The 23135-nt window shown below is 38.3% G+C and overlaps 1 protein-coding gene across 12 annotated transcripts in view; it reads left to right on the top strand.

Annotated features, from left to right (window-relative positions):
* ASXL3 (ASXL transcriptional regulator 3) overlaps positions 1 to 21073 on the top strand; it is a 122234-nt gene extending 101161 nt beyond the window's left edge. For all 12 annotated transcript variants that reach the window (XM_068189667.1, XM_068189675.1, XM_068189657.1 and 9 more), the window contains 4 exons: positions 6547 to 6643; positions 7110 to 7215; positions 13063 to 15004; positions 17251 to 21073. In XM_068189667.1, coding sequence (XP_068045768.1) covers positions 6547 to 6643; positions 7110 to 7215; positions 13063 to 15004; positions 17251 to 20943 — 5838 coding nt within the window. In that variant the 3' untranslated portion in view covers positions 20944 to 21073. The remainder of the gene's footprint in view (positions 1 to 6546; positions 6644 to 7109; positions 7216 to 13062; positions 15005 to 17250) is intronic.
* The last annotated feature ends 2062 nt before the right edge of the window (positions 21074 to 23135 follow it).

Below are 23135 nucleotides of genomic sequence, written 5' to 3'. Positions count from 1 at the left end.
CCATGTGGTCAGCATTGTTTATTTAAAGAACTGTGACAGTGTTTTTAACTCCTTTTTCACTAGCACCATGTTCTTTGGGATTCTTCCAACTAATTCTGCATTTAGAAAAGTTTGCCTACTTAAATCACATTTTTAAATTTCTTTTGTCATTTCTTTCTTTTCTTCTTTTTTCACAAACAAGCCTAATCTTTTATAATACTATTAGTCATGAATTATCAGATTGTTATTTTGCCACTTAAGTCAAAAATGTTGATTGTCAGCTAAATCTTTCAAGTCCTCCTACATACCATTTGCAGTTCTTGCATTAGTGTTCAGCCATCAAAGACTGAAATAAATGTACCACTTCCATCACATTATCCTCTTCTTTAACCCCTCCTTTTATAAATAAACTTATTTTGGCAGTCGATCACAGAACAGGATTTATTTGAATTTGATTTGCCCATACTATTGGGCTTTGTATATAAATACAGCATGCAGATTCTCAAGAAACAAGCAAGTCTGTCTATAGAGCATGTTCCTTTTCTCCACAAGGGCTGTTCACAGTCACTGCTTACCTCTTGCCATATCTCTAAAACTTCCTGGGACATCACCATGTGTTGAAGATGACAATTTGCCATTCTGCCTTTAGCATCTATTAAACCACCACTTCATTATCAATATATGTCTATCACTGCTGATAGAAATATTAACAGATCCCTAGGTTCCATGATGATTCCTACAGCCTCCTTGTCACTTCTGATCCTCTCGATCTCATGTCTGGATATATTCTTAGGGTGAAGATGGAGGGACATTATGAACAGTGAAAACAGTAGGTTTTGCAGGTATCATACCTTCCAACACCTTCCTGAGGTTCATCACGCAGTCTCTGTTGTCCTCGTTCCCTCATTTCAGATGATGTAGATCACGTCAATACTTGAGCATAAAGCTCTCTGAAGTGTCTGCCTTCAGAATGTCAGTCACTAAAGTTGCTGCATCTTCAGATGTTCCATTTGCACTGTACAATAATCACAGGTCAGTGAAATGCTGGTGCCCAGCGCTAGAGAATCAAATTTGTTACAAATTTGTGTTACAAAACAGCAGTGGTGTCTCTTTGCACACATAAATAAAATGTTATGTTTCCTCTGTGTGAGATAAATGCTCCTAAATTTTTCATTTGTAATATTTTGGAATCTTTAATGCAAAAGCATCAAAATGTATTTTCTTATATCTTCCATCTTTTGTAGATAATTTCTTTTATGTACCTTTGGGAAAGTATGTGAATTATAGGATTGTTCTTCCTCCAGATAAAATATAGAGTTAGTAGCAATTTTTAGAAAGGGTATAATAAATGAGTGGTACTGAACCCTTCATTTAGATGAATCTTCACTTCCTTTGCTGATTTTTTTGATTGCTTTTGTATTTGTAATTTTGGTTGGTCGGTTTTGGTTTTGTTTCGTATTTTGGTTGTAAGGCTGAGACAATTGGGATGGCTGGGCCGGTAAAAAAGATAGAGGAAAACTTCTTTGCAGGGCCTGTTGCTGTGGGACTGAGGGGTAATGGTTTTAAACTGGAGGAGGGTTGATTCAGATTAGATATAAGGAAGAAAGGTTTTTATGAGGAAACCTAGAACAGGTTGCCCATGGAGGTGGTAGATGCCTTATTCTGGAAACTTTCAAGGTCAGTTTGGATGAGGCTCTGAGACACCTGATGGTGAATGTGTCCCTCTGATAGTTCAGTGTGTCCGTGCTTATTGCAGAGGGGTTGGACTAGATGACCTTTAAAAGGTCCCTTCCAACTCAAACTATTCTATGATTCTAGTCAAATGGCATGGTATTCACACCTAAGCTTCCGTGTAAGAAATACGGTATGCTACACAAGAGCTGTGTACAGTGGATCATTAGAAATTTTATAAATACATTAGGAGAATTTTGAATCATTTGAAAGAGATATAGAAATAATAGATTGACTAAGTCCTTGTCTTTCACGATTCTAGACAAAATCAGATAACCTACCACTACACACCTATGCAGTAATTGCTGTATACTTACTAAACACCAATGTGCATCTTCAGGTTGAGCTAAAAAAATAACCCCTGCCTTATTTTCAGAAGAGAATTTTCAGTGGAACTTGGAGGAAAATAATTGAAGTAGTTGTTCTAGAAAGGTTGCTCAGTTTGTTCTGATAAGAATGCTTGGCATTTGCTTTGTAATGCAAAATAGATGCTGGGTTTTAACAGATATGTTTTGGGGTTGGGTGGTTTTTTGTTTGCTGTCAATAAAAAGAAGAACTTTCAAAAGCCATTGTGAATTCTGCATGAAAGCATTAATTAGAATACATAATTCTAGCATTGTGCTTAATCAGAAAAACCCAGAAATTTAGAGCCCAACAGAATAAAACATAAACTTTCCAAGAAATGTTTATTGTTCCAGCTCATTAACACATTGTCTCTGTTGGACAGCATTTTTTAAATACCATAAAAATTAACAGTGTATTTAAGAATGGCTTTATTGGCACGTTTCTCCAAATTCTAATTTAAAGCTAGTGGTTAATTGTGCTGTCTTTATCATCAGAGCTTAGAGAACTGAATACACTCCATGGCTTCAAAATTTCCACTTGTTGATTCAGGTGAAAATGCATTCTCCAAGTGAAGTAAGAAAATATTTCAGTGGAGGTTGTTAGCTAACATCATAGAAGGATGACCTCTTAGTCCTTCAAAGTTTAACAGAGCATAAAAGATGTTAGCCTGATTTCACATGACTAGGGTATTGAGAAAAAGCATAAAATATCTTTTTTAGTTTTTTTGTTTCTGATGGACTCTTTCAAAACAACTAGACGTAAAATTACTTGGGTTTTGTCTGTTCCAACTTGTTCAAACTGTTTTTCACTGTGTAGAAATCTTTAAATGAACTGAAAAAGGCTAAATGATTGAACTTTTTGTTAACTTAGTTTGGGTAGTGGTATCTTCTTTCTGCATAGTGCTTTATTCTTTCTATAACATTTTCAAAATTTGTTTCATTTGCTTTATCTCTTTGGCCGTTACAAGTTTCTTTAGCATTTTTGTTCTCATCCTTTTGACTTTGAGCTTTTTCTGGTTGAATAAATCCTTCCTTTTCCATTTCCAGCAAATGTTTTCTTTTATCTCAAATTCCTGAGCATGTTGGGTGAAGTCACTGGGGCTGCACAACTCTTTATTTCTTCAATTTTTAACATTAGTATCCATATGCGTACCAAGTCTAGATAATGATGTCTACTTTCATACATCGCTCTACAGTATTTAAGCCTGAAATGATTCTTTCATGTCATGTTAAAATGGATCATTGTAATCTTCTCCTCTAATTAATTAGTGTGTTTCCACGTTCTGTATCATTAGATGTTCTTATGTTTAGATTTTGGTTCTTCTAGCTAATAAATCTTCCATGAATTATGTAGATCTGTGAACACAGGTCTCTGGAAAGGTCCTTCTCTGTCAGTTCATCAGTGGCAATGACTACCATGCAGTCAGTCAGTGACTTCATGTTTAGTTTGTCGTTCTTACATTTCTTAATGTAAGCATCTTTAACATCATCTTTTCTGTCTTGTGGACATAGATCCCCAGGATTTGTAAGCTGCTGCAGTTCACACCTAAAGTGATCAGTGAAGTATGCATTTGTTTTTTGATACAGATCACAAATGGACTGTTATTCCATTGTTAGTTGACCTATAATATTTTTTCTTCTTTGGTAACCAATATAATTCTCCCTTTTTGCTATTCTTTTGGGAGTTTGTTTCCCCTTCCTTTTTTTTTTTTTTTTTTTTTTTTTTTTTTCTTTTGCAGATACTTACTACTTGGCATTTTTTTCTGGTCCACGAGAGCTAATGATCTTTACCCATGACCTTGCTAACACTTGCTTTCTGTTCTGACGTTCCAGCCTGTGCTTTTTTCTCAGGTGAACTAGATCACATTTGAATTTGTTTGGACCTATTCCTAGCATTTAGCTTGGGGTTCACAGTTTCTTTTTGAAACTTTGTAAAGAAATCTGCACCCAGAAACCTGGCGGTTTTTTTCTAAAGTATATTAGTCAACAAAAATAAAAGGTGGGGTAACTCTTTCTGCAAAGCTTGATTTCCTCCTGTCCTTACAACAACAGGGTTACAATGAAGCTAATACTGCTCTTCTTGTATTCACATGGTAATATAATTTGTCAGTCTGTATAATGCTCTTCATTTCTGCAGTCTGGTGAAATAGCTCAATCACACTTGGCTGCAGTTTCAAATTATGTTTAATGCAATCTGATAGTGGATTGCTGCTGACAAGTGACAATCTCTTTCCACCTATTGTGGTACATTCCAGCTTTGCATGAAATCTAATAGAGGTGTGACCTTTGAATAAGTTGGGTAATTTTGCTTATTTAAAAGAAAGTTATTGTCCACAAATCATTACTTTCCTAAGAGATCTTTTGATCTGGTTGGTGATATGGCTACACTGTTAATCATCAGCTGAGCCACGGAGTTTCAGGAGGTCCATATCTTTGAGACACAGCCTTCAGTTAAATGTGGTTAAATATTATTAGAATTTAATGTCTGTATGACTATTTTTTTTTTGGCAAAATATTGCCAGGCTTAGAGAAAAAAAATCTTTAATTTAATGAAGATTGGAGTAGAACATATGTTGGCAAATGAGTTTTTCCATTTCATCTCCTTTTCTGTTGAAACTTAAGGTAGCTTCAACACCTTTCTTAGAGTAATAAGGAGTTGTTTGTTTAGTAAGTTGTGATTCTTTTCTTTGTGACTTTGCATCTGACCTTTCTAGAAAATTGTGTAATTGTGCAGTTTTGACCATATACTGGTTTGTTTGTTCAGGTGCAAGAGGGACTGGTATTTTAAAATCTCTCTTTAATGTATTAATTGTGCAATTTAAGTATTTCTGGCAAAATTCATTTGTGCAGGAAGAAGATAATGTGTCATAGTACTTTGATTTATACAATAAGTACATGTTCTTTATTGCCTTTCTCACCTCACTGGTTTTATCATCTTGCTGCTTCTGCTGCATGTTTCACTGTTTCTTTCCAGTTTTCCTCTAGCTGCAGCATTAGTCATAGCCTACCTGTAATTAATATGCATGTGTTCCATAACCCACATCATGAGATGTGTAGAAATGTTACATATCCAACCCACTTAAACCCAACTTCTATGACAATGTTGGCAAAACAGTGCCATATAGCAGGAAAGCACAGGCAGCAGTTCTGTAGGTTCATATCCTGCTGAGGAATTCTGTACCATTAACATATTTTCTTACTCTAATCAAATGCCTTTAGCAATGCCTATTTTTCAGAGTCCATGCTAATTGCTATTTCTCTGGTTACTACTTCACATCTTTCTGGTTTACTCCTCTGAGATAATTATGGGACAGGATGTCAACTAGGCAATGAGTAAATTAACAAAGACTTCTCAAAACAGGGCCTGTATTATCAGTGAAATATGATAACTCTATGAGTTAACTACACTGAAATATCATTCAGTGTTTCTGGCATGCCTGTGTCTTTCTGGCTCTTGTTGGAAACAGGCACTGAGAACTAGGGGATATTACTTAGCTAAAACATCTATTAATATGCTGGATTTTACTGCTAGATTACAAACAGTGTTGTCAAACATTCATCTCTTACTTACCTGGAAGGATGTAAAATAGTGAGAGTCTTTGTTCTAGCATTCTAACAACATTACTTCTGCTGCTGTTTCCTCTCTTTTTAATTTCCTTTTTTTTTTTTTTTTTTTACTTTCTATTTATTATGCTAGAGGTGATAGTTATTGCTAATTTGTTTCATATAATTACCTTTTCCAATTATTAGAATTCTTTCAGAAACAGAAATATCCTCACAAGCCTGAAAATATGCATTAAGTTTTGTGGTAAAAGACAGCTCAATAGTTGAATTGCTTTTAAAAATTATTGTAGAAAATACTGTGATAAAGACTTCTAATGTTGTCTTATCATTGAATATTTGACAAATGTAGAAAATACAAATAATTCTAATGTTCTTCCACAGATTTCACTTTTGATGCCTATAAAATTATGTGTAGAGCTGTTTTCAGTTTCAGTGATGAGTTTATGTCAGTTCTTTTTTTTAAAAATGCCTGTCATCCACTCTTTGACCAATACAGTTTATTAGCTAACATGAGTATTAGGTTTATTTAGAAACACCAAAGTTACTGTCTTCATTGCATTTAATTAATTTGTTTTGTACCATATTATAGGCAGATGCACAAGTACAATAATGATCTTGATTTTTGATTGCTTACAATGCCTCTAAACATGGTCCCAAGACAGGGCTGTGATTAAAGCACATCAATCAGTTGTAAACTGAGTTATCATCAGGAGCACTTATGACTGAAGAGAGCACATTGATGCTGGATTAATTCACTTCCATTTACAGTAACGACTAGCGTGAAAATGCTGTTTTAGTAGTAGTCATTTTGTATTCTTCCCACTGCCTACACTTCCCCCATTTCTCCTAATGGAAACTCTGTTTTGATGTGATCTTAGCTGACGCTGTTTCTGACACTGTCTTCCGCTACCATTGGCTTATTTTCTAGATGGGGAGCGATGGAGTTTTGCGCCTCAGTAGCTCCGCTCTAAATAACGAGTTCTTCGCATATGCAGCGCAAGGGTGGAAACAGCGACTGGCAGAAGGTAACTGCTTGCTCTCAGGTCTGCCCAAGGTTAATTGTTTTTATGAAGAGCGTCTCTTTCTACATTTGAGAAATACTTTTAGAAAATAAACTGTAATAGACCAGTAATTCAGCAAAAGAGAAACTGCTGATTCCATTTTGAATTTAGAGTACATTTTTTCAGCTTGCTGTGGCAGCTTATTTTGACAGTTAAAAAAAACCCCAAGTATTTTCATCACTGTCAGCCGTGGAAACATGAATGCATGCAACTAAACCCTGCCAATATACCTTTGAAATACTGATGGTATATAGTAAATTAAATCTTTCTATGTCGCTCTCCCTTTTGGTTTTCATTAATTTCATTTGGCATTGTTGGATGATTGTATCAGAAATCACTGTACGTCGTCATTTTATTCACAATTTATAATTACCTCTATTAAATTAATCCTTGACAACTTTTATTCAATATGTTAGTATTTGTTTTTTAGGAGAATTTACACCAGAAATGCAGTTGCGCATCAGACAAGAGATCGAAAAGGAAAAGAAAACAGAACCTTGGAAAGAAAAATTCTTTGAAAGGTTTTATGGTGAAAAGTAAGTACTGGAGCAAATAAAAGGATTTTTTATATTTTCTTTTAGGAGGAAATAAAAATATAATTCCATGCTTCATGTAGCACGGTCATATGCTGTAAAACTTAATAAAGCAGTTATCAAGAGCAGTCATTCCCCATATAAGAAGTTGTGGGTAGAATTATAGTCGTGTGTCTGCACTTGCATTACAATTGTGTTTTTAAGGAGTCATAACTCATCCATAAAAATTCATTCCAAAGAGAGCTTAAGACACAAGAATGTGAATATTTTTAATTATCTTTTAAAAGACAGCATTAGGGCAATTCCTCCCTCCTGCAAAATATAAATACAGCTTTTACAGATGAGAAGACCAGTAGCAATATTTCTGTAATACGTTTTAATTTGTTTTATTTTTTCTAAGTTAGTTTCAGAGTTCCTAAAATCAAATAAGAGTTTTTGATTTTTTGATTGAGATGTCCCATTGGCCTGAGAAGAATATATGACATAAAAAAAATGTTAGCTAAAGACAAATGAAAGTGACAAAGGCTAATTTAATTTTAGAAGTGAGATGCAAAGAATAAATAAATACCTTTAATTGACTAAAATGAAATATATATCACTCTAGGTGCACAACTAGGGTGAGTCAGCACAATTTTCATTGATGATGATGATACAGAGGTGGCATTCTTCAGCAGCTGAAGATTCAGTGTTTCTTCATTTCTTTTAAAAAACAAAATTTAAGGAGATTCACATCTTCTTAAAATCCAAGAATTTTCCTTTTAGAAATTATTTTTAAAAGCCAATTCATCAATACTTAGAATTATATCTCTGTTTTTAAAAATACTAAGAATTTTTATTAAGTATAAACCAGCTATTTAGCAATTACTGATTTCTTTTTCTTTTTATTTAAAAGTATTTTTAAATATATTCCAGAACCACAGAATGGTAAGGTTGGAAGGGGCCACAGTCGCTCATCTGGTCCAAACTTCCTGTTCAAACAGGGTCATCCTTGAGCACATGGCAAAGAATTACATTCAGGCAGTTTTCCAGTAAGGGAGACTCCACACTCTCTGTGGGCAATTCGTTCCAGTGCTCAGTCATTGCATAGTGAAATTATTCCTCACATTCAGGTGGAATTTCCTGTGCCTCAGTTTCTGCCCATTGTCTCTTGTCCTATTGCCTGGCACCACCAAGATGAGCCTGGCCCCATCCTCTTGACATTCTCCCTTTAGGAACTTATAGAAATTGATGAGGTCTCCTTTCAATTGCCTCTTCTCAAGGCTGAAAAGGCCCAGCTCCCTCAGCCTGTCCTCCTAAGAGGGATGCTCCAGGCCCTCAATCATCTTTGTTGCCCTCCACTGGACCATCTCTAGAAGCTCCATTTCTCTCTTGTACCAAGGAGCCAGAACTGCACACAGCATGCCACCTGTGGCCTCACCAGGGCACAGGAGAGAGGCAGGAGCACCTCCCCCAACCTGCTGGAATGCTCTTCCTCATGCTTCCAGGATACCATTGGCCTTCTTGGCCCCAAGGGCACTGCTGGCTTATGGACAGTTCGTTGTCCACCATGACCCCATGTCCTTCTCTGCAGAGCTGCTTCCCATCAGGTCAGTCCCCAGCCTATGCTGGTGCCAGGGTTATTCCTCCCCAGGTACAGGACCCTGCACTTGCCTTTGCTGAATTTCAGACACTTCTCTGCCCATCTCTCCCACATGTCAGCTTCCTTCTGAAGGGTTGCACAGGCTCTGGTGTATTGGCCACTTGTCCAGCTTTGTGTTGTCAGTGAACTTGCTGAGAAGGCATCTACCCCTTCATCCAAATCATTGATTAGTAAGTTGGACTATATTGGGCCCAGTATTGAGCCTTGGGGGACACAACTACTGACGAGCCTCCAAATGTGCCCTGTGCCACTGATTACAACCCACTGGGATCTGCCATTCAGTCAGTTCTTAATCTATCTCACTGTCTACTGCATCAAATATATGCATAATACTTAGCAGAAAAACTGTTCAATGGGAACCATCATTACCTAAGTTGTCTTAGTTTTGCTGTCAGATGTTTTTCACTTAAGAAATCCAGGGCACAGGGTTATATGACATACAACTTATTATCTTAAAGATTAACTAAAATGTTTCTGCAGTAACGGTACTACTTCTCACAATCCCCTGTCTTGGACCACTGAGAAATGTAGTGAAAATGAGGCAAGGAATGGACAGATCCATTTTAGTATTTTACTTTGTGCACCCTTGCTAGGTGCTTTCCCCCCACTGTATTTTTTCTACAGCACCTTATCTTTACAAATAATGGAAATACTAGGCTCTTAATGTGTCAGACTGTCTTATTGTAAAATGTTTAATTTCTTAGAAAGCAGCTTTGAGACTTCAGTTTTGTCCAGGTGTTGATCCTTTTAGTATCAAAAAATACTCTTTAGGTTTTCAGATAAAGAACATAATGGCTTTTCATTATGCAGGTCAAGAGGGGAGTCAGTGACTAACCTTTCATGGAGGAAAGGGCTGTGTAAGATACTGGTATAGGGCCGTCCACAAGAAGAAGTTTATTACCAGCAATGCATGAGTTCCTCAGTCAAAAATGACTGTCACAGAATGATGCTCATAATTCTGCAGAGCCAGCAGTCCTGCTGTGCTGGCTGAATGCTGGATACCATGGTGCTTGGCAGATAATTGCTCAGTCTGTGGTGATACATGTCATTTGGTTTCATAGGTTTCTGACATCAACATTGTTATGCAAAATGTCATATTCCACATCATTTCCATTTTGACTGAACTATTGAATCTGGTCCTCCCTGCCCTTTCCCCTGCTTGCATTGTTTCACTTGCTTTCTTCTGCTTGGCTGTTATGTAAGCAGAGGTACTTCGCTGACTTAAGTACTTTTCCTCATTGTTACTCACTGAATGGTAGCTTTTGCTGTAGCTTCCACCTTGTGTTGGTTCATGGGGCAGTCCTTTGCAGGGACAAGATCTGGACTCAGTGGATCTTGTGGATCCTTTTCAACTCAGGATATGCTGTGACTCCATGATTCTCTTACCTTTTTTCACTTTGGCTTTTAAACTAGCTTTCAGTATGATTGGGCTATGTTGATTTGACTGAACTAGCTGTTACTTGTGAGCTTCCTCGAGTTGTTTCTCACATATGCTGTCTGCAAAATGAATCTGTCTTGCAGGCTAACTTGCTCACTTTACAGAGTAGTATTTTTGCTCTGACTTAAGTGAATTTGATCTGCTAATATTTCATAAGTAAATTCAAGTTTCACCTTCTGCTTATGGAAGGACCCTTAATAGGTGCAGAATCTCTATAAGCATTTTTATACACTCCACAGTTGATGGCAATCAAAGACTTTAGAGTGCTTTTTTCCCTGTTAGCTCTAAGCATTGTATCTCGTATTTGCTCTTTCTGTACCCAGGCTGTTTATCGTGGCACTGTCAGTTGCAGTTTACTTCCATCCATTGTTGTTCTTTTTCCACTTCCTCGTATTTGTTCATTTTTCCTCTCTCTGACTTTTTTCAAAATACAAAATCTTATTCTGCAGTTATTTTTCTAGGATCAGCTGATGCATGTTGATAGAAATCCACATTCTTCTGGCTTGTTGCCCCAAGATTTCAAGGGTTATACTCTATTATGTCAATATATTATCTCTTTTCTCACTTTTGAGAGTTACATGTCAGGATAGTACTATCAGCTAGATCAGAGCTTTAATTTTGGGTAGACCTCCTCCAAATTTTATTGCTGATTTAATCCTTTCCTTACACTGGTTCTTTTTCCCCCCAGTACTATTTATCACAGCACTAGAATATCAACATTCATATATCCTTGAGTAGCTTTTTGGGTTTATTTACTGGATGCCTGAGTGCCCTTACTCTACCAGTTGAATCCTGTCCTTAGCACTTTCATTGAAATCTGCTTGCTGCTGTACTCGTATTTTTGTGCTGTTTTGCAAACTTTGGTGTCTTTTTCTCTAAGGGAGAAGACAGATCAGCTGTTTATTTTGCAATCTGAGATTGCCTTAAACATGATGATCTTGAGCCTTCTTCTTTAGAAAGCCTTTTTCTTCAATTTCTTCTTCAACATAGTAGTATTTCCAATATTGAAAAAAATGATTAAGATTCAGTACGTGTTCTGCTGGCCTTAATCTGCTTTATCTTATTTCCCTTACAGTTCTTTGTCTGCAATATGGTACTAGAATGTGTGTATTTGTGTAGTGTCCATGTGACAGTTTCATTCAACTTTATCCTGTCCTTCCTTCCTTTGCTGATTTTCAATCCATGAAGATACCCATCAAGCAGTATCTTTTCATGATGTACCCAGTTAGAGAAAATAGACCATTGATTCAGTTTTCAGTAATGGAGTGGATTTGTTTTCCCTTCCCATTTTCCTGAGATAACTTTGGCTCCTTAACACAAGGAATTTTAGAGGAAGTTACTCACCAAAACCCTGGTAAACTAAACTTTACTCACCTACACTTACAACCTGAACTTAGACCATATGGGGAACTTATAGTCTATACAGGAGAAAAACACATATTCTGAAATGCATTCAGTGTGGGAATTGTGAATTTGCTGCTCTGAATTGCACTCTAGAGCATCCTTCCTCAACATATTGATGGCAGAGGGAGACTTTGTTCATCATTAGTGTGTAGTAGTAGTCAATACTAATAATTAAGTATGCTTTTTGGGATGCCAGTTCCAGGCTGGGTTGGTTTGGGGATTTTTTTTTTTGTGTTTACAGCTCTCACTGTAATACATCTGCTCGGTGTTTTTAAAATGCACAACCACAGATTTTGGTTTTTTATGTGTTCTGTACTTTGATCTGAATAGGCCTTTGTATCTCTATCCTCTGGCTACACACTGACAAGCAATTTTGCTTCCATAGCTTCTGAATATCTTTTATGCTTGCTTGTTTCAATTTTGTTCTTTATTTTCTGATTAAATGATAACAGAGATCTGTTTAGTAGATTAGAAAATCCTTAAGACCATGAAATTTCTTTTAAGGCCTCCCACCAAGCTCTTGTGTATTTTCTACTATTACGGAATTGCTGAGGCATAAAGTCTGCTTGGAAAATCTTACTAAAGATGCTGAACGTCTGTACTCCCACTGGCCATAGAAGGAAATGAGGATGTCAGAGCACATACATTTTTTAAAACAACCTTTTTTTTTCATCTCTTGGCTTTAGTTTTGTTTTGGGTTTTTTGTGGATTTTTTAATTTTGCTGAAGTAATAAAACTTTATTTAAACTAGTATTTTCAGGATCAAAGGTAAGAAAATCTTCAGAAGCTTGCATAGTATACATGGCTCCTTTGCACTTCATCCCTGAGAATGAATGCATAGATTGTAAATGTGTATTTTTTAGCTCCTTAAGAATGTTAAACTTCTTTCATATTGCTGGCTGTGTTGACCCTAAAAGCAGGTGAAGGAGAGAAAAAGAGATTTCCTTTACAACTGTTCCCCCTAGAAGATGATGCAATTGTTCATTTATTCTGCAATGGATGCTGTACCAGTGTTGCAATATTGTGCTGGTATTAAAAAAACAAAACAAAACCCAAAAAACAAAACAAAACAACAAAAAAAAACCCACAAAAAAACCAAAACAACAGGAGTGCAGACAGAGAGACATATTAAAAATATTCATGGTTTTTAACACTTGTAAGTAAATCTCAGTAGATAGGTTTCCAAAATACATAAAACTGTATATAAATTAGATAGCCACCACCTAAGCAAGCCACTATTTAAAACTTGAAAATATGTATTTTTTGGAAATAAAAAATGTGAGTCAGAAAGGTTAGTCTATTTCCTTATCCTTAATGTGATGGAAATCCCTATTTTAATTTCTGTTTTTCTTTTTTTTTTTTCTTCTAGGTTGGGAATGTCAAGAGGAGAATCAACAAAGCTCACTGCAGTGCAGAACAATGATGAAGACGAAAGCAATTCTTTGTGTGGATCTTCTGGCACACCTGGTCCTTCTAAGCAAGCAACCTTTGAGGATCAAGAGGAGAAAGGTGCTAAAGTTCCACCTTTACCAGAGCGAGATTATAGTCCATCTCATTGTAGTATGGAGCAGGTTCCTGTCAAGGATCTAACAGCAGATTCTGAAGATATACTGATACCTGAAGAATCAGTCATTCAGGAGGAAATTGCTGAAGAAGTCGAGACAAGTATTTGTGAATGCCAAGAGGAAAACCATAAGCCAGAACACGAGTTTTCTGAGGAGTCTGTAAGTCCAGCTGGCGTAAATGAGGAAACAGAGGCAGTACAGCTTGCAGACAGCACTGAGTCCTGTGTCGTGATGAATGATGTAACTGATACTGTATCTCGCATTGAAATTAAAGAAGAGGTGAAGTCAGAATGCCCTCAGGAGGAGATGTCAGTTGTGATAGATCAGCTGGAGGATTGCATATCACCAGCACGATCAGCTTCATCCACAAACTCTGTCAGCGGTACAGCTGAGAAGGATTCTGAGTCTGCAAAAGAGCTAATTGTGCCAGAAATGCAAAGTGCTGCTCTGGAAGGCTCCTTGTTCACTGGTGGAGGCATTGCAGTGGATATGGAGCTTCATAGCGACCCTGAGGAACAGTTGTCTGAAAATGCTTGTATTTCTGAAACTTCCTTTTCCTCTGGAAGTCCAGAAGTTTGTATTGCCTCTCCTGGAGGAGACACTCAGTCAACTTCAGAGGAACCCTGTACTCCAGCATCTCTTGAAACAGCTTGCTCATCTGAAGTGTCCAGTTCTGAAAATATTGAAGGTGATAGTCAGCAAAAGGCCAGTGATGAAAACTTGCACACACCCTTAATGTCAGAAATGTCTCCGATGTCCACCTCACCTGTAACCTCAGAAGCATCTTTGATGTCAAATTTGCCTTTAACATCAGAGGCATCACCGGCTTCTAATTTACCTTTAACATCAGAAACATCTCCAATGTCTGATTTGCCTTTAACATCAGAAACATCTTCAGTATCTTCTGTTCTTCTAACTTCTGAAACATTTGTGACAAATAGTTTGCCTCTTCCATCAGAGATATCTCCAGTTTCTAATTCCCCAAGCAGTGAAAGACTTACTCTTCAACAAAGGAAATCACCATGTTTGTTGGAAGACACCCTTCCCACTCTGAAAGAAGAAAGCTCTGTCATTCCTAAGGTGGTTCAAGAAGAGAATCTTGTTCAGCCAAAACAACTTCAGAGTGCCCCTGAAAATGTGAAACTTGGTCCACTAACAATTATACCTGATACTTCAGTATTGGAAGAGTCCCAAAGCAAAACCCTCAGTCATCAACCATGTAAGTCACATTCTGAAACTGAGAAATCCTACATTGCATCCATCCCAGAACACACTCCTCCAGAGGTGATCAAAAATAAAAATCACAGTGTTCAGCAAAGAAGTGACAAGAAAGGTACCCTCTTGCCTTCAGAGGTGTCTGTCTTATCAGAAGGATCACTTGGCAAAAATACTGAATTGCTTCCATCAAAGCCACATGATAAACTATATACCTCATCTCTAGAGAAAGCTACGTTCTCTGAAGTGTGCAGAAGTAAATCTCACAAGCTAACAGGCAGCACCCAAAGTCGTTTAGACAGTTCACATTCCTCCAAGTCTTTAGAACCCACAAAATCACCAGAAGCAAGAAATGAAAGTAGAGACCCAGAGATCCCAAAGAGGAAAACAGCAGAACAGCACAGTTTTGGAATCTGTAAAGAGAAGAGAGCTAGAATAGATGATGATCTGCCTAATCGTAGTGCTTCATCAACAAGCCCATCTGATAAAGAACAGCCACCTAGAGAAGAACCCCGAGTTCCACCCCTTAAGGTAAAGTAATGAATAAATAGGGTGGCTTGGAAACAAAATGTTTATTATGTCCATCTATGAACTGCATGCAGGCACAGTACATGGTATATTTTTTGGGGATGTATAAGAGTTGTTAGTACTGATGATTTTGCTTTACTATTATATTTCTATCATGCCAAATTACTTCTGATATAGATATATCTACAGTTGGTCAGTAGGGGTCTTTGCTAAAAAATTGATTTTGTTTGTGGGAGAGCTCTCCAGTATCCATGGCTTAATTGAATTCAAGATCTTCCCCATCAGTCACATGCAGCACTTGTTTTTCTAATTGCCCGTCTGTATTTTGTGCTTGTTCTTCTGTGGATGTCTTCTCCAGCAAGCATGATTAATAAGTGTTATCATAACCAGTGCTTAGAAAAACAACTAGCACTTTAATCCAGAAAGAGAACCAAGAGTCAGAATAGATAGCTTTGTTAATGGCAAAGCAAAAGGCAAAAAAATACACCATCTAAGCAAACACTTATATGTGTATTATTCTGCTATGTAAGAAAGTATATTTCAGTTGAAAAGGGCTTTTTTCCTAACAGAGAGTTCTGTAGATTCAGTTATATATAGGCTCAGTGTTTTGAACCTTTTCATTTTGTACTTGATGACTTCAGCCAAGTTTTAGACCCAATTTACTGTATTTAAGTCATTGGCTTTGCAGTACTAGTTCTTGATTATTCAGAAATGCCCTTTTCTGCATTTATTTTTAACTTCTGCAGTCACTGAACATTGTTAATATGGCCAGGAGGGCAAATAGACTAATAGGCTTTAATCACTAGTGCAGAAGCATATTTCAGATAATTTATTTTTAAGAGCAGTGATGCAATTGGAAGTTAGCCCTGTTCTGAGTTTAGTGATATTTTTTTCATATTTGGAAGGTTCTATCTAGCCTAATAAATTATAATAACTCTCTAAGCATAAAGGAAATAGATCACTAGGGAATAAAAAAAGGTCATTACTCTAATAATAATAATAAAAAAAATAACCGAGCACTTAGAGCTCTAGGAGTTCTGGTAATGCAAAGTGGAAGCTGAAAAGAGTTACTGCTGAAACTGAAAGCAGAATGTTTTGAAGAATTGTGGGCAATCAGTTCTAGTATGCTTTTTGTGTAAAAAAAATTTGGCTCTATCATCTCACCAACAAACCCCAATCATTTGTAAGTAAAGGAGGAAAAAAGAACCCCAATTCTTCTGTCATTCTGTTGTATGGCTGTCACTTCCCATCATATCTTATGACTACTTTTTCTACAAATACTACCTAGTATTCTTCTCAGTTCCTTTCAGAAGATAGGTCATAGCATTAACCACTAAGTCCTATTGCAAGAGACAGCCAGTAGAACTATGTCCATTTTAAGAAATCGAAGGTTTTTTTTGCCAACTTTGGGGTATCCTGAGAGAGTGTATGAGTTATCAAGTGGCTCCAAGATTCTTAATCTTGAAAAACTATATGCCTAATTGGAAACATCCTAATAATTCCAATGATTTTACAGGTTATTATTTTGCTTAAAGTGCTTGGTATTTAAATTTTTTGTATTTGTGGGCTTACTATTTATAGTCTTGAGGATTTTATTTTTGAAGTGCGGTAATGAAAGAGTTGTCCAGGAGTGTACTAAAGCAAGTCTCTTAAAAATGCAAGTGAGGAAAGAAAAAGCATATCCTTTAATGACTCACTTCTTCTGCACCTCTTAAATCCTCCATCATGGCGGTTGGAAAACAGGCTCAGTGGAAATACCACTACATCCTGTCTAATGGCAAGATTTGTTGTCTGGTTTATAAGCAAAACACTGGCTTAATCACTGGTGACCAAGGAGAAAGGCACTACATGATTGTTATTTTTTCACATGTTTGCAGGAAGGAGTTGCTTGCAGGTTCTTGTCCAGTATCACTGCACGAGGCTTGCTGATCATCTCAGGTAGATGCACTGAATATAAAACAGGTCTGACAAATTGTATCTGATAAGCATCATGTTGTTATCCAGTTCAATCTTTCTTCCTGTCAGAAGGATCAGTGTGAGTAGGCTAATACAGGTGTCATATTCACGCTGGAGGATGATAAAATATTGAAGCATAAATATCATTAAGTTTTAGCAGGTTTTTGTCCACCTGCACTGAACAGTAATTCCTTTAATTACCTTTCTCTGACCCTTAAAGAGACAGCTGGTTATTTTAGTGAGTTGATGAGCTCATTAAAATTTACTGGGTTTTTTTCTTTTTCTTTCTTTAGATTCAGCTTTCAAAAATTGGACCACCTTTTATCATCAAGAGCCAGCCTGTTTCTAAACCAGAACCTCGAGTTTCCCCAAGTACATCAGTCAGCAGTGGGAGAAACACTGGGGCTAGAACTCTGGCAGATATCAAAGCAAGAGCTCAGCAAGCAAGAGCCCAAAGAGAAGCTGCAGCTGCAGCAGCCGTGGCAGCAGCTGCCAGCATAGTCTCTGGTGCAATGGGGACCCCATGCGAAGGTGGAAAGACAAGAACGCTGGCACACATCAAGGAGCAAACAAAGGCCAAGCTATTTGCAAAGCATCAAGCCAGAGCTCATTTACTCCTGACTAATAAAGAATCTAAGTCACAGTTCAGCTCAAAGGAAAGTAGTACCTCATCTCTGGAGATACCAACAACTACTGACACAAAGATTGAAGGTTCTACTGGTGTCATTATAGTCAATCCTAACTGCAGGTCCCCTAGCAACAAGTCTTCTCATCACCGTGAGACCACCACTTTATTGCAGCAGTCCCTTAACACAGCTACATTACCAGAAACTGCTACTGAGATATCTGTGCACAGTTCTGATGAAAATATACCTGTGCCACAATTGTGTGAGAAAATTATTTCATCTACCTCTACTGAAAGTAACAGTGTGCCAGTGCTTTATAATAAAAGTTCAGTCTCTGTGTGTGTTTGCAGCACTGCTATGTCTGGAGCAATTAAAGAACTTTCTTTTGCAAGTTCTGTTGATAAATCCTCTGTGTTAATGTCTGTTGACAGCGCAAACACAGCAATTTCAGCCTGTAATATAAATATGCTGAAAACCATCCAAGGGGCTGATACTCCATGCATAACTGTTGGACCAAAATGTATTGATAACAGTAATGTACCAGTCTCCATAGACAACACAGTCTTATCAAACACCATCGATGACAAAAGGTTGCCAGTACCCAGTAGCAATGTGAATAACGCAGTCTCCGGTCATTATGCCACTGTGCCAGCTTCATCTATTGCAAGTAACTTGCCAAATCATCTCTCTGGTAGTTCTGTACTGATTCCCCCAGTGGGGACTACCAACAGATTTCCTTCTGATAAGATAGCCATAACTGGGTGTAGCGAGCAGAGCACTGTCTCCATCCACACTACCGTCAGGTCAGCTTTAAGTTGCAGTGAGGCCCTTTCAGCAGCAGATTCTGTTGCAAGGCCACCTATCTCAATGTTTAGTGGTAACATGGTGACAATAAGCTCTTATGATAATGCTACTAAATTGAATGCTGATCTCTTAGAAAAAAGCTCTGGAGCACGAAACCGGATGGAACTCTCTGGTAAATCTCATCCACTGAGCTTTACGCAAACTGCCATGAATAGGTCTATACCTTGTAAAGTCATTGTTGACCACACTACAAACCAGAATTCCAGTCTGTCACTTTCTTCCTCTATTGAAAACGTAGAGAACAGCATTGACCTGCAAAGCAGACCTGTAAGGACAGAAGCTGCCTTACAAAGTATAGCTTGTCCTCAGGTGTCTGTCATAAGCAGGCCTGAAGTGGTTGCTAATGAAAACCTTGAGCACAGTTCCAGCTTTATCACCATTACAGCAAAGCAAGACAGCAAAAACTTGCAGGCAGGTTGTTCAAGTCTTCGAGAAGTGCCTCTTGCTCCTCAAGATAAATTAATTGAGGTGGTTACTACCAGCCAAGGCTTTGCTGAGCAACTAAGAGGTCCTTCAGCACTGAAAAATGAAGCCAATGCTGCCTGTGCCAATCAGTACAACACTAACAATAGAATTTGTTGGCGTGATGAGGAGGCAATGAATACAGACCAGCCAGTCGTCAGCCATCATACCTCTGGTAAGCATAAGGAATACACAGAGCAAAATTGCTTGAAAAATGTCAAAAATGAACCTTCCAGTTACACACAAATGTCAGAACTGCAATCCAGGAGTCTTTTGACAAGCATTGCTGTTCCTGTTAAACTGGAAACTAATGAGACTGACAAGTGCTTCAGGATGGACACCGAGGATTTTACAGGACCTGAAATGACTGCCCAGACTGCAGAAATAGCCACGAGTGTGCAGCCACCACAGACCTCCAAGACATCCATCGCAGACTCCATGGCAGACTCCCTGTCCCTGACAACAGAAACCCTAAAGAGAGTTACGAGTGCCGGAGGCTCTAGCTGTCGCTTGTCGTCAGTGGAGGCCAACAATCCCTTAGTGACACAGTTACTGCAGGGCAATCTGCCTTTAGAAAAAGTGCTGCCGCAGCCCAGATCAGGAGCCAAACTAGAAATTAACAGGCTTCCCTTGCCTTTGCAAACTACCTCAGTATGTAAAACAGTAGTGGCTGAGAGAAATATTGTTGAACATGCTTCCAACTCTCCTAATCCAGATGGTAAAGGATTTGCAGCAGGCAGTATAGCCCCGCTACAAATCAGAAAGCGTGAAAACCATCCGAAAAAGAGGATGGCCAGGACTATAGGGGAACATGCTCAAATTAAATGTGAGCCTGGGAAGGTGTCAATGGACACAGATGTTAAAGTGGCTCCTTGTGTAATTAGTTCCAGCATGAATCAACTAGGGCACGGACAGCCATTTAAGCAGGAGTGGCTTAACAAACACGCCATTCAGAGCCGGATCACTCACAGCCCAGAGATCAAGCAGCAGAAGAGACCGTTGCCTTCATGCAGTTTCCAGCAGAGCTTATTTCACATTGATAAAAATGGCAGCTTTCACGCAGAAGCCAGTACCTCACATAGACAGCATTTTTACCAAATGTCCATGGCTGCAAGAGGCCCCATTCCTACAGCAGCTTTGTTGCAAACTACTTCAAAAGGCCCACCTGGCTGCAACACATTTGCTTTTAGCAGACACCTGGAACAGAAGGGTTTGGGAGACGTGAATATTTCTACAGCAGCTCACCAGCTGAGGCTAGGAAGTGTGTTTTCCCCAAATATTCAAATTAAGGAAGGTGATGACATTGCCAGTGCCTCTCAAACTCTGCAGAGTAAAACATTAGCGCATCCCCCTGCCCCGCCTCCGCCCCTTCCACCTCCTCCCCCTCCTCACCCAAATGCAGAAGTCCCCTCTGATCAAAAACAACCGACAGTTACTATGGAAACCACTAAAAGACTTAGTTGGCCTCAGCCAGCAAGCATCTGTAGCAATATAAAATCTGAACCTATTTCTTTTGAGGAAGGTTTAAGCAGCAGCTGCGAACTGGGCATGAAACAAGCTTCCTATGATCAGAACGAAGTGAAAGAACAGTTAAAAGCGTTTGCATTAAAAAATGCAGATTTCTCTTCCTATTTACTTTCTGAGCCACAGAAGCCTTTTACCCAACTTGCTGCTCAGAAAATACAGACGCAGCACCCACAGCAGCAGCAGCAGCAGCAGCAGCAGCAGCAGCAGCTCTGTGGAAATTATCCAACAATACACTTTGGTAGCACAAGTTTCAAAAGGGCAGCATCTGCAATTGAGAAATCGATTGGGATTTTAGGAAGTGGCTCAAACACTGCCACAGGCCTGTCTAACCAGAACGCGCAGATCCCGGTTCAGAAATTTGCTGACAGCAGCAACGCCGATGAGCTGGAACTGAAATGCTCCTGCAGGCTGAAAGCCATGATCGTGTGCAAAGGCTGCGGAGCCTTCTGTCATGATGACTGCATAGGGCCTTCCAAACTGTGTGTAGCTTGTCTGGTGGTGCGGTAGGAGCTCAGTCAAAGATGCAGTATCCCTTAAAAACGTGGGAGAGCAGGACAAAGGAACAGAGAAATAGGACAGTTTAGACCACTAATGGTTTGCAATTAGTGGATTTTTTTTAAAGTTTGTTTTGTTTTGTTTTTTTGGGTTTTTCTCCTATGTTGTGCTTTCAGAAATTAGTTATTCTGAGTGCCATTTTCTGGGAAGAAGAGGAGACCTGTAGAAGTAGTTTAAAAAAAAAGATAGCCTTGTTACTGAAGTATCTATGATCTCTCTTGCTGTGCTAAAAAGAGAAAGAAAAATGCATTAATGCATGTAATTCATAGCTTCTATTTATTTGCACAAAGTGCAGCACATTTTTTTTCTCCACTGTTTGATAGTTGATACGAGCTGCAGGTTAAAGATCAGTGGAAGAATAGCACTCTAAGAAGTGGAGTAACTATGCAGAATTAATAACACATTGAATAGCAGCTGGTGTGAGCAGGGTAGTGGCAAGGTGTGGGGTGCTGACCAGGGTAGCTTCTAAGTCAGTTTGCAGTCTTTCTACTGACAAGATTGTTTTCTTCAATTGACTTTCACTATCTAGGGCTAAAATATAGTCACGTCGCCTAACAAAAGAAATTTAAAAGAGGAATTTAGATGGCTAGAGAAGTTTCCTTATGTGCCTGCCAGGAACTGTGGAACTCAAATCTTACTCATCTCTTTGTTGATTCCTTGAGAAAGATTGGTATATGTGATGAGTTAGCGGGACCAACACTGGAAACACATTGGCTTCAGCAGAGTCAGGAGAAGGTAGCTTCTCTGCTGGAGATTAGAAATCTCTTTTCTCTTCCTGTTTCTCACTCAAATGGTCTTTATTCATATGTGTCTCTCTAATCTGTCCACTAGGTTTGTCAGTCCCAAATATATATAAAAATAAGGTCAGACATAGGTCATTGGTTCTCAAGGTTGTAGCCTCTCTTTGGCCTAAAAATGATGCATTCTTCTGATGAATGAATAAGGAAAGATTTTAATTGCATATTGGTTGAATGTTGGCATATAATTTCTTTTTCTTCTTATGTGAGGTATTCTATTTAAATAACATCTGAGAGTTTTGCCATTTAAAGTAGTTTTGCCACTTAGAAGTACTTACAAGACTGACTTTTTTTTTTCCTCGAAGGAAGTCGGACCCCTTTTAGAAATTTGGAAGCAAAATGTATTTTTTAAAGGGATACTGCATCTTTAAAGTAACCTTCAGTAGTTATCCAGTACTGTATTTACATTCAGGACTATAGCTGCATTCCAGATGTGCTAGCAACCATAACAGCAGAAAAGAAAAATGGTGATTTTGGAGTCCTATTCACCTAAAAGGAAAATATTATAAAGGGATAAAGCACATGCAGTTGCTGGGGAGATGAAAACACCTTGGGCTTTTCTATACTCCTACTTCAAGAACACAACATGTGGAGTTGAAGTCATCCATCTGCCAATATGTGGTTGGGTCTGCCCAAATGTCAGCATCAAGAGAAACAGTTTTTTTTACCATCACAGTAGAACCTCACTAATCCAAAGACCTTACAGCCTGCCCAAGAAAACTGATTTTCTTTGCACTGTTTTAAGAGAGCAGTGTAGTAAGAATGTGTGAGATGTAAGACTGCTTGGTTTCATCATGCAGTGAACTGTTGCATTCTGAAGTACTAATGAGAATGATAGAGCTACATTTAGGAAATTAAAAGTATGCTATATTTTAGAGCATACTTTTTTTGTCTGATCTTTGTGTGCTTTTCATCAGCTGTAACTGGTCTCCCTGACTCGGGGGCATATTAGTGAGGTTCTGCTGAATGAAGGAACCATGTTTATTTTCTTGTGGGACCATTTTCACAAATATGATAAATGCCGTTTGTTGTCTTAAATGTGAGCTGGAATATCTGCAACATACATTCCTGTCATAGGAAGCTCTATGGTGCACCTTGATGTTCTCTTTTATTGTAATTAGCAACATAATATTATTTTTGACACTGTGTGGTACAAAGGCCATTTGTAATAACTAACAAATTTGTTGCTGATACAATAATACTTTTTTTTTCTATACAAAAGTGCTTCTTAATATGACATGTGAACTAAGGAACGGCTTCTCAGCACTTTCAGGTCTTCTGGTAGGAAAAAAAGCCAGCCAAGCAAAAACCTAAAAGTAACCAAGTGAAAATTAGCATCCACTGCTA

Source organism: Anomalospiza imberbis, chromosome 1 (assembly GCF_031753505.1).
Source record: "Anomalospiza imberbis isolate Cuckoo-Finch-1a 21T00152 chromosome 1, ASM3175350v1, whole genome shotgun sequence".
NCBI lineage: Eukaryota > Metazoa > Chordata > Aves > Passeriformes > Viduidae > Anomalospiza > Anomalospiza imberbis.
This window is presented reverse-complemented; position numbering and strand designations above follow the sequence as displayed.